General features: G+C 40.8%; 1 protein-coding gene across 2 annotated transcripts; it reads right to left on the reverse strand.

Annotated features, from left to right (window-relative positions):
• Positions 1-5179: 5179 nt before the first annotated feature.
• On the reverse strand, positions 5180-11845 carry SEC61G (SEC61 translocon subunit gamma). 2 transcript variants are annotated; one of them, XM_075558153.1, is made up of 4 exons: positions 11728-11845; positions 9224-9329; positions 7795-7897; positions 5180-5352 (listed from the first exon to the last, which is right to left on the reverse strand). In XM_075558153.1, the coding sequence occupies exons 2-4, from the start codon at positions 9315-9317 to the stop codon at positions 5343-5345; spliced, it is 207 nt and encodes a 68-aa protein (XP_075414268.1). In that variant the 5' UTR covers positions 9318-9329; positions 11728-11845; the 3' UTR covers positions 5180-5342. The 2 variants fall into 2 exon arrangements, with proteins under 2 accessions (XP_075414268.1, XP_075414267.1); XM_075558152.1 differs by having other exon boundaries at positions 11689-11825.
• Between the last annotated feature and the right edge of the window lie 293 nt (positions 11846-12138).

A 12138-nucleotide genomic window follows, 5' to 3' on the forward strand; every position in this document is an offset into this window, starting at 1 on the left:
TACAGGGATGTAACAGATAACCAGGGTTTGGGGGAAGGGCTTATAGAGGTGGAGACAAGAGGGAGATGATGTCAAGAAGTCCAGGAAGGAAAAGTATGGTTTGGAAAACATGTACAACTATTCAAGAAATTGTACAATTATATTTGACATGATTGAACTATGAAATGATATGACATATTTATTGGCTCCCAAATTACAGAAAATTAATTTAAATAAATGAAATAAAGGCATAGATCCAGGAATGGGTTTGGGACTCACACTAAATTCCTGTCCCAATTTAAGAACAATTGGTTCTTACATCCTGGCTCTACGAGTGCTACAACAAAGTGTGGTGAAGAAAGCAGATGGTGCCCAGCCTTCAATCAGAATAGTATCTGGGGTCTTAAAGGCTTGCAACTTAAAAGCAGCCATCGAAGCATGGAGTCAAATAAGTCCACACGGAAGAAGCACACGAGTCTGTGTAAGCCAAAGATGCCAGTTACAAAAGTCGAATGTGGTGAGGAAAAAGCGCCAGAGCAAAAATGATGAAGAGCCCATTTGTGGAGGGCTGTGGGGCTAGTGAGAGCCCAAAGCCCATCTGCGGAGTATCTGGTCCGACTGAGCCACCAGCAGATCCGCTCTCACCACAGGCAAGAGTCTAGGTAAGCCTTCTTATCAAGCAGAGCCCAGTATTGAACTCTATACTTGGCCAGTTGGCAACGCTGCAGACATGAATTGAATGTTTTTCTGGGTGCAAGTATCTCTTACTGGGTCTATGACAGAAATGTCTTCCCTGACTTTTTCAATATTGTTGGGAGTCTGTTCTCTCTTATGCATTATTATTATTTTTGCCTGTATACTAGTGTTTATGATTACTATACTATTATGTCTGCATAGCATTATTGTCTGTATACTATTACCCTTTCCACCGTAGTGCAACTTTTTCTATTGTTTTCTCTTGGGTCTCCCAGCTGTGAAGCACAGTAGGAGTGGATGCACAATAATGATAACGATACAAGGAGATACAGGGAATATTGAGGGGAGGTGAAGATGGGGAGGGAGGGATTTCCGGAATAACTAATAAAGACATGGTGGGGGGAGGTGAACACTAGAAGAGATTATGATTGCATGAATCTCCTTAAAGGCAATTTAACCGTGGGAGGAGGGGGACGCTCTAAAATTGATGTGTGTGTGTGTGTGGGTGGGGGGGTGGGGGGGGAATCGTACAATTCTCCATGATATGGTTGAATGCTTTAATTATTGAATTATATGATATGCAATTACTTGCTAATAAAATTGTTGAAAATAAAGAGACTACATTCTGGAGGGAAAAAATATTCAATGAAGAAAGCAAAAGGTCATTAAAAAGACAGAAAAGATAAAATATATATCAAAGTGCATGAATGCATGTCAGAATAGACTAAAACTTGCTCTGAATTGTATAACAAGTAGCTAAAGCACATGGAAGAAATTGAGTTAAACAGCTGAACAGAAGATTTCAAAGGTCAGCTTGAGAAGAAAATGTAAAACATTAGAATATGAAAAAACCTAGAGTTAGAAAACCAAAAAGAAGAGCAGAGCATGCTCAGCATATCTTAAGTTGAAAGAACTAAAGAAAAATTCAAGCCTCAAATTGTAATCCTGACAGATTCTATGGGCAAAATATTGAATGAATGAAGCACGAAGCATCAGAAGATGCAAAGAATATCCAGAGTTTCTGTCCAAAAAGAACTGGTCGACCATTCAAGCATTTCAGATGTAGCATATGGGAAAGAACCCAGGGTGCTGAGGAAAGAGTTCGAATGCACTGAGAGCATTAGCCACAAACAAGACTCCAGGAAGTGACGGCGCACCAACTGAGGTGTTCAAACCAATGTCATGGCAGTGGTAGCTTTCATTCATCTGTGCCAGAAAACTGGAAAGGTGGCTACCTAGTCAACTGACTAGCAGAAATCCATATTTATACCCATTCAAAGAAAGGTGACCCGAAACAATGCTCCAAATATAGAATATCATTGGTAACACCTACAAGTGAAATTTTGTTAAAGATCACCTACCAATGATTGAGAACAGTACATTGACAGGGAGCTACCAGTTTCGTGCTGGATTCAGAGGAAGGCATGGAATAAGAGATATCATTGCTGATGTCAGATGGATCTTGCCTGAAAGCATATGTATTTAAATGTTTTACAAAACCAAATCACTTTCAAAGTACGCTCCATTACACTTAAGACATTTGTCAAATCTGTGAGCCCATTCTTGGAAACATTTTTAAAACTTTGTGTTTTTTTCCCCTCCATGTCTCCATCGCCAAATTGCTGTCCTTTCATGTGCCTCTGCATTTGCAGAATCAACAAGCAGCGATGTCAGGTGAGAAGGTGCATGGGGCAAAAAAGGCATGCTGTGTTTTACAAAAAACTGGTGCACTAAGATGGCTACCTGAGCAAGTACATTGGTGTAGCAGGAAAACCAGTCCCCAGTCTGCCACAAATTGTGCCTTTTTTGTTGCACACTGATATGCAATCTTTACAGAACCTCAACATAGAAAGCTTGATTAACAGTCTGACCGGGTGGAATGAGCTCCAAATGCACTACAAGTCAACATTTTCATCTGTTCGGGAAGTTGATGGATGTCCAGAACAAGGTTTGGCATCAATCGACATTTCACTTTTTTTTGAAATAAGAAAACCACTCATGCACTTGAATTTTTCCCATTAACAGAGTCCTTATAAGCTGTGTTCAACATCGCAACAGTTTCTGCGGCATTTTTCCAGAGCAAGGAACATTTCACAGCTGCTCACTATTCTCTTAAATTGGCCATCACAAAAAATGAGGTTCAAGCAAAACAGATTTTATAAGTTCACTGTGACCAGAGAGAACCTTCCCAGGCGTTGCCACTAAGTACAGTAATTCAGAGCGAGCTGCTAGATGTGCACCTAGCGGGAAAATGCATACTGTGAAAAGTGCTGCTCAGCAGAGCTTTTTCCGGGTGTTTTTTTTTTTGAGGGGGGTACCCCCTCATAGAAGTCTTGATTTTTAGAAGTGAAGAGGGCTTGAAGCACTTACTGATACAAAATCAAGGAATACATTCTGACTCATGGCAACCCTATAGGGCAGGGTGGAATGTCCCTGTGGCTTTCCCAACCTTGTCTTTCTTCCCAGGAGAGCCAGTGGTTTGGAACTGCTGGGCTTGCATTGAGCAGCCCAAAAGGAAACCACTACACCACAGCCTTCAACAGGGATTAAAAATCAGTGTAAAGAAAAATAAATACTGGCAAGTGAGGATTGGTGTAGTCGTTAAACTTTGGACTGAGACCCCCAAGATTGGCAATTCAACACCATCTGCTCCCTGAGAGAAAGGTGGGGCTTTCTACTCCAGTGAAGAGTTGCAGTCTGGGAAAGCCACAGGCGCAGTTCTATCCAGGCCTACAGAGGTGGAGCGAATGGGTGGAGCGAGCGAACCAGATTACCACCATGCAAAAACAGAAGCAGAGTGCACCTCTGGACCATGGATTCCTATGGTGAGCACCTTCTAGATTCAGGGGAATTTGGAGCTGAGACCCATGGAAAGCCTGGCCTACAGATGTCAAAAAGAAGAGAACCTTCCCCTACAGCCATCATGCCAGATTTCAAAATCTCACGTCCTAAGTAGGTGTAGTGGGTTACACATTGAGCTCCTAACTGCAAAGCTAGAAGTTTGAACCCACCAGCTGTTCAGAGGGAGACTTCCAGTCTCAGAAAGCCACAGGGGCACCTCTACTGTCTCAGTGTCACTACAATACACAACTGCTTCCATGGCAGTACTTCCTAAATTGTAAGAAAATATTCTTTTCAAAGCCACCCTCTTGTGGCATTTCTGTATTAGACAACTTGGGCACTTGGAGAAGTCATACTAATCTGTGTGCCACTCATTCCTATTGAGACCACGGGCAAAATTCACATGTATAAATACCGCCTCACTCATTGAAAGAAAACAGAAGGGATCTTTCTCTAATGTTCTACTCTCTGAAGACCAAGAGACTGCTCAGTCTATGCTGTACACTTACAACCCTCGCTAAAAGGGCCTTCCACTGAATTCAAGCTGTAATTAAGCCTTCCTTCCAAGAGTGCTCATGAAAAGTACAAGCCTGAAGTCCATCTGAACTGTAGCAATATTATATCTGCCTCTTTCATGACTACTATGCAATCAACTCTGAACTTCATCTATGCCAAACCTGAGTACAATACTTCAAATTCCAAATATATGCCACAATAGGGCCTCAAAAAGTTCTTGGGAATGAAGATAGAATTGTGCCAGACTTTTTGAAGTCCCTAGCATATATGAATGCTCATAAACATGTTTTGCATGTATACTGTATATATGTACAACATATGTTCAATTTTTTCTCACTACCCAAAAGTATTTTTACAAAACCTTCATAACCCAAATTGACATATAATTAAACATTTTGAACTTTCAGACCTAAATTAATCTACCAAATCATACCAAGTAACTCAAACTCTACTGTGTTCACATAGGTCAAAGCTACAGCATCTTCATGCTGAATGTTAGTTCCCAGGGAAGGAGCTTAGCAACATTAGTCTCACTGGGCTGTACACTGTTCCTTTCATGCTTAACTGCAAGACAAGAACTGAATGCTAGTTTTGTTTGTAGCCCTGTTCCTAAAAGTGAAAATCCTCTTCAGATTTGTTAATGAGCTTTGACTTTTGTTAAAAGCAAAGAAGCTTAAAGTGGATTTTCAACTTTAAATAACAGGGCATCTTGAAAATATTAGATATATATAATATACTCAACTTTGCACCTACCGGGCCTGTGATCTTCTAAATTCTACAACATTGCATGTGGCTCTGTGAGTCTGAAGAGGAAGTTACTGAGTTAGCCTGGAATGGGATGTTTTCTTGATATACAATTACTTCTTGATATAAAGCTCTCTTATACTTAGATATGAGTGTTACTGGAGTTGCTTCTTTAATCAACCGGGCCTAATACACCATCTATCCTTGCACTATTGTTCTCACCATGGGAAAAACTCTACCTAATAGAGAAGTGCACACTCCGAAAGAGCATCATCCACACTACACCGACATCCCCTTTAACTTCTCCTATAAAGCAAAATTCCCAAGAAGAAAAAAATTTGGTTAATGTGATTCTCAGTCTAATATTTAATTTGAAACATATATATGACAGACAACAGAGAAGTTTATTTTGAAATCATTTTAATTTAGAAATAGAAAACATCTTGGAAGGAAAAGAAAATGAAATAAACACAAAGTACATAGGACACTTTTACTCCATGGGCTTCTGAAACCCTCACTGGTTCACCAGTCCCCAAGATGACAGACGGACTCTTCCAAAAAGCCAGTCAGCCTCCACTGTCAAAAAATCAAAAGGAAGAAAAGGTACTTGGTCATTTTTTAGTATATAAGAGATTTTAAAAAATAAGTACTATTTGAAATACAATATGATGTCATTTCATATAGCCAAAGCCAATCATTTGAGAATCATGTCCAACTTTACACCAAAATAGTATATTAGAGGGAAATTATCGAACTTTAGGATCTTAGAACTGAAAAGATCATTAGGGATGAGGCTACGGACACAGGAATATCTTAAAATTCAGAAGCTCATTTTAGAAATGTTTTGTACCTTTATGAAAAAGATCATAAACAAACTGCACTATAGTATGGCTATGTCAGAGCTGCCCTGTAGTGCAGAGGTTAAGTACTTGGCTGGTAACCGAAATGTCAGAAGTTTGAGCTCACTGAGCCCTCCATGAGAGAAAATGTGCTACTCGGATTCTTCAGAGGATAGCCTTAGAAAGCCCATGGGGCGGTTTTACCTTGACCTATTATAGGGCCATTATGAGTTGAGAGTAACTTAGTCGCAATGGGTCTGTGGTTATTAAGTTTGGACCTTAATATATAATCAACTAAACCTACTATTATTAAGTCAATTCTGACTCAATGATCCTAAAAACCAGAGTAGAACTGCTCCTGAGTCAAAAATCATCTTTACTTGACCTTTGGGTTAGTAGCCAAGCCCTTGCCAGGCTGAGCTCTCAGGGGCTCCTTACAGTGGACTGCACGGTTGAAAATAAAGCGAGGGCGCTTTATAACCACAGCTGGCCATGATCACTCAAAAAAATCTGGTTCAACCATAATGAAGACAAACACTACCAAAAACATGCATTAAAATTGTATAACCCAATATGCATTTTCATACTGAGTTGCTGAAAATAATTCTACCAAATGAAAACCAAAACTATCACCATATGGCTATATTTGATTTTTCCATGAACTCTCTGAAGCATACGTGTTCAAGTAGATAAAACTAAGAACAATCAGGGATGCTTACCACAGGAAACAAACTAGACATCAAGTTAAAGAAAGACCTTTCTGTCAATTAAACCTGCTTTCCAACGTAATGAAATGCAAGAAGAGCAGAAGCAGTGAATTATTTATATGAAATAAGATATGACAGTGAATTCTGTCGGAGGTGAAAGTCAACAGGATGCTTTGATGTTGTGGGTCTCCTAAGTTTTCCACCAGTGAGCGTGCAATTTCACAATTTTCTAACACTGCATTAGTAGGAGGTATGAATAATTTTCCTTTTCATACAGGTTTGTGTCTTACACAAGTTCTTTCCCAGGTTTTACTGCACTAGTTAGGCAATTGCAGCCCAGAGAAAGAGAATCTTAGTGATAACTTACTAACTACGCAGTCACCAGTTGAGACTCACCCACAGTTCAGTGGGAGAACAGTGAGACATCTGCTTCCACAAAGAGTTAGTCTCAGAAATCCAAAGGAGCAGTTCGCTGACCCGTATGGTCACTAGGAGTTGGAAGCCACTCAATGGCAATTAAGGGCAGAGATGCTAACAGCGGTTCTCAACCTGTGGGTCTGGACCCCTTTGGGGGTTGAAAGACCTTCCCAGGGGTCGCCTAAGATCATCGGAAAGCATTGCTCCTCTATCCATCTCCAGGTAGGTCCACCCACATGCAGATACGAGTACCTGGCGTGAAGACTGTTACATAGCTATACCATGCTTCAAGACAAAATTTCATTCATTTGTAATTAGAAATAAACATTTCACAAAATATAATTAGTGTTTTGTGATTAATCACTATGTTTTAATTATGCTCAAATTGTAACAACGAAAATACATCCTGCATATCAGAAATTTACATGACGATTTATAACAGTAGCAAAATTATAGTTATGAAGTAGCAACTAAAAAAATGTTATGGTTGGGGGTCACCACAGCATGAAGAGCTGTATTAAAGGGTCGTGGCATTAGGAAAGTTGAGAACCACTGCGCTAAGCGCTTGGCTGATCAATGAAAGGTAATCAACTGAACCCACCGAGGCACTCCATCAGGAAAAAAAAAAGCCTGAGATTGTGCTGCCATGAAGAGTACAGCCAAGTGAAGCCCCACGGGGAAGTTCTACTTTGCCTTGAAGGGCTGCCCTTGACACACACCAAAAACCACCCTAGAGATACACTATGTTAATAAAAGAAATTGAACACAGACAATCTGATTCAGGACTTACAATCCTTATTATCATAGGGCCCTTGACACATTGGACTCCATTAAATCTTACTAATGAAAGAAATAATGGCTCTCTCACAGAGCCGCTGTAAAGACTGTGTGAGATGGAACGTAACCTTTAACGATCAGGCACCCAATAAATATTAGCAAAATTTAATAGTATTTTAAAAGGGTGATATCTGTATTAATAAAAGGCCAATTTTCAACTCAACTATTTTAATTTTCACCCCATCCTAAATAAAATCAATGTTATGAAATTTACTTACACAATGATGTTATTAATAGGAATATGGATCAATTTGACAAAGAAGCCAATGAATCCCATTATAGCAAATCCAATCGCCGTTGCCATGGCAATCTTTTGAAATTCTGCATTTAAAAACACAAAATTCACATTAGTGTTTGTAATAACAGTGCCATAAAATTACCAGTATGCCTTTTCTTATGATGGGTAGATATACAATTTTAAATACAATGAGAACACTAGAAGCAAACTACTTGTTAGACAAGTTTCTTAGTTTCCATATTTTGCTGATATTTAATCACAACTAAAGTAAGGTTTACACAAGTGGATCTATTAACCAACAGTGAATATATTTGATCTTCTTAGCAATTAATCAAAATATCAAAAAGAAATGGGAATAGGAAAAATGTGTAATTTTTAAGTTTATAACATTACTATAAAAATTAGAAAAGCAGAATCAAGACTTTTTTCTACATAAATCAGTTCACTAACTTCAACATTATGACAAAGTGAAAGAAGACTGAATCTAATTTCATAAAACTGGTAATATCTCAGTTTCATGTGACTTCCAGGAAGATATCCCTAACATCCAGAGTACACTCATACTCGTATTATGTACTCTCAGACGTTTTCCTCCTCTGTCAAAAGATTTACCACAGCAGAGAATAAAATTTCTCACTGGAATGAGGGGGCTTTGAAAAGTTCATCAAAAGATTATATCATCTTTTAATTCTATCTTTCCATGAACTTTACAAAGCCCCCCAGTTTTGTTCCCTCTTTAAGACTCTCAGCTCTATGGCCAGGACTATCTTATTTCTTATGTTTTCTCAGCTCCCAACCTAGGTAGCATTCAATGAGCAAAAGTAGACAAATGCTGGTAAACTTAAAAAAACATGAATTATTAACTATGCGGTTTCATGTCACAAGTTTGTTCATTTGAGGGGATGAGAGGGCAGAGCAAGGAGGACTGAAAATTTAAGGAATTCCAGAATGAAACTGTGAAAAGGGCAAAAGCAAGAGAAAGGAACCCTGGTAAAGTAGTGAGTTGTGCATTAGGCTGCTAACCCCAAGGTCAGCGGCTTGCAGCCACTAGTAGCTCCACAGGAGATGAGGTTTCACATGCTGGAAAATCCAACGGGACAGTTTTGATTTGTCCTATAGGTCCCCTATCAGTCAGACAGAATCAACTTGATGGCAGTTGGGTTTGGTTGGGTTAAAGCACTCTGACATACTATAGAATGGCAAAGACAAATATCACATGGAAAATAAATCTGTAACAAATATTCCTATTTAAAAACATGTAACACAGGAAAACTTAAAGACAACAAAGTGTACAAAATTTAAATCAATAAAAATGTTGATAAAAGTAATGCAACAATTATTTATTACAAAGATGTAAATCAAAGACTTAGAAATGCAAAGATATTTTTCTCTGATTTTAAAGCTATTACCTTTTCTATCAGGTTTGGTGCATCTTTTAACCAGCCGAATGGAGTCCTTCACAAACTGCCGACTGGGTTCAACAAACTGCATTACCTGATCCATGCTTGTTTCTTACTAAAAAAAAAAAAAAATGCGAAAAAAATTGAAAACCAAGTATAATGAGGACTTCCTAACTTAATTATATTGAGATGTAAATGAGACCCACCATGAATTCATGCCCAACAAGTCAATTCCATTTCACTAATCAAAACAAAACAGCAGCCTCATGTTTAAATCGACATTGTTTCATACTTCATCTAATCATATCAAAGGCAATTTAAAGAACCTACAGGTTTTTACTACTGTGTCATTCAATGTTAGCTTGACCTAGGATTACGATGAGGACCGCAGAGTTTCAATGTGTTTTACCTATGTATTAAAAGGTTAGGCAAAGGAAAGCATACCTATTCCTTCCCACTAAGTCTCCTTTGAAAAAACACAGTGGTATCCAACAAGTTTTTATTTCATTTTAAACTCTCCAGAACAAGTGGCTAATGTAGTGAACGACAACCATGCTGCTGAAAAATTCTAGTAGTTGTTGACAGGTGCCTTTGAGTCTGGACCCCAAGGACAGCATAAGAAAACACTGCCTGCTCCTGAGCTAGCCTCACAATTGAACCCAGTTGCAAGCACCGTGCCAATCCTACAGTCAAGGTAAAGGGGGGATTTCAATCTAACCGTTTTAAAACACGTAAGACATTTGAGAGATGGTGCATGTACATAATATCAAAACCACAACTGGCTAAGCCAAATTTTGATTATGTAAATAACATGCTAGATTCCATGTGAATCCCCAGGATTAGGCATTCTTTTTGAGAAAATAAACTATTTTATCAGATTGATACCTTTGAGAATTTATTACCCAGTAGAAATCGGTTACCCAATAGAAAGAAAAATGAGAGCTCTAATGAGAGCAGATGGCTAGTGCATTACCTGTTGGGCTGCCCACCTTGTGATTTGAGATCATCTGCTGCTCGGGGAGGAAGATGAGTTACAGAAGTGGAACCCCACAGGGGCAGACCCTATCCTATAGGGCACTACGAGTTGACTCGATGGCTGTGAGTTTGGTTTGGTTATCCCTCAATAAAACAAAAGCGCCCCCCCCCAAATTTTCCATCGAGACAATTCTGACTGATAGTGACCCATGAGCGTTCGGTCAGGGTAGAACTTCCCCAGGGAGTTTCCTAGGCTGTGAATCTTTAATGGAACTGAAAGCCTCATCTTTTTCCCAGAGCCGCGAGTGCCAGCCGCTAACCATGAGGTTAAGAGCCCAATGCATACTCCGTTTTGCCACCAGGGCTCACTATCCGCAGCCAATAATTATATCCTTACATGGTGTGGGCAATGGCGAAATCAAAGGAATAACCTATGGTAAGCTCTTACATCATGGGAGAAAGACTGGGCTTTCTATTCTCATCAGCTGGTACAGTCGGAAACTCAGAGGCAGTTTGGTACTGTCCTAGCGGGTCACTGAGTCGGCATGGATTCCATGACAGTGAGCGAGCAGCTCTAAAATATACTAGGAATTCTAGGAGCATCTCGGGCTACGTATGCCGGGGTGTCCCCTTCTCAAACAAGAAAACCGTGCTTGCTACACCTGTTTCCTGTTTAGAGGTAATTAAGTCCTCCACTTACAGCGGTTCCATTCCAATAGGAATACTTTTTTGTCCCTTTTCATCTTTTTCAGCTCTATAAATTTGATCTTCATTTGTTCTTAGCGGTTGGAAACATTATATACAAACGTATATTTTAACATTGGAAGTAGTACTACTAATACGTATCAACTTTTTAAGATGACTGTTATAAAGGCAGGCAGTTGATTGGTCTAGCTACAACCCAGGACTACCTATCCTACAGGTGCAATCACTATGCTTCAACTCCAACGGGCTTAAACTATGTAACCATAGGTGTCATGATGAAAGCTACAGACCTTTTCTCTAGGCAAAAGTCGCATACCGAGAACATTGCAACTCCAAGTCAGACGAGGGGGCCCGATTACCCACCATGACCTCTTGATCTGGAAGGTCCTTTCTACCCTGGGAATTGGTCTGGAAGAGCTGACAGGCCGCACACACCTCCCTTCCCCTAAAGGCAACCTCTAAGGGGCACCAGCGGCAGGCGAGCCCCTAACAATAGCGACGCGACGCTGGGACCCCTCAGGAAGATGGGAGTTCTCACAGGGTGTGACAACCTTGGCCCAGGCCCCTAAGGGTGTTAGAATCGACGGGTGTTAGAATCAAATCCCCCCTCGCTCTTCCTTCAGGGGTTCGTGGCCCCGACGCTTTGGTTCCAACATCAGGCCCAGCGGGAGTTGGGTGCACGGAGCGGACGCTAGTCTCAGCACCAACTACCAGGCCCTCACCGCCCGCCCGCGAAAGCCTTCCGGATCGAACAGCCCACCCGCCCCCTTCGCGAGTCAAAAAGGACCGGTTACCTCGGTCCACCCTACGCCGCGCAGCAGGGGAACCCTCACCTGCACCGCCGCCTCTGAGGAAGCCAGGGACACGTAGCACAGCGGCGCACTGACAGACGCCCACCGGAACCGGAAACCCTGTCTCCGGCCGATAGCCCGCCCACCCCCTCCTTCTATTGGCTCGTTACAGGGAGAGTTCAGTGAGCAGGCGCAGAGCGACGTGTGCCTTCCGCCCACCGACCGGAAGAGCCGCCCTTCGCGAGGCGGGGTGAAAGGTTTCCAGGCGTGGCTCCCATTGCTTTCTGTTGTGCTGTCTTCTCTTTTATTGAGCTCTGGCTGGTAAATTCCGTAGGATGGAATGACTAGTTACCCCGAAATTTGTTTTCTCAATTAATTCTGCGTGCCTCTTGACTAGGATAAGGGCGTAAAAATTTTGTTGAAAATTTTGATCGTCTTTTCGTATTATTTGAC

Source organism: Tenrec ecaudatus, chromosome 9, assembly GCF_050624435.1.
Source record: "Tenrec ecaudatus isolate mTenEca1 chromosome 9, mTenEca1.hap1, whole genome shotgun sequence".
Taxonomy (NCBI): Eukaryota; Metazoa; Chordata; class Mammalia; order Afrosoricida; family Tenrecidae; genus Tenrec; species Tenrec ecaudatus.

Excerpts from the sequence above, each read along its gene's own strand:
- SEC61G (XM_075558153.1), bottom strand. The coding sequence starts at position 9,317 with ATGGATCAGGTAATGCAGTTTGTTGAACCCAGTCGGCAGTTTGTGAAG. Across the intron at positions 7,898-9,223 it reads CACCAAACCTGATAGAAAAG|AATTTCAAAAGATTGCCATG; the intron begins GTAATAGCTTTA and ends TTTTAAATGCAG.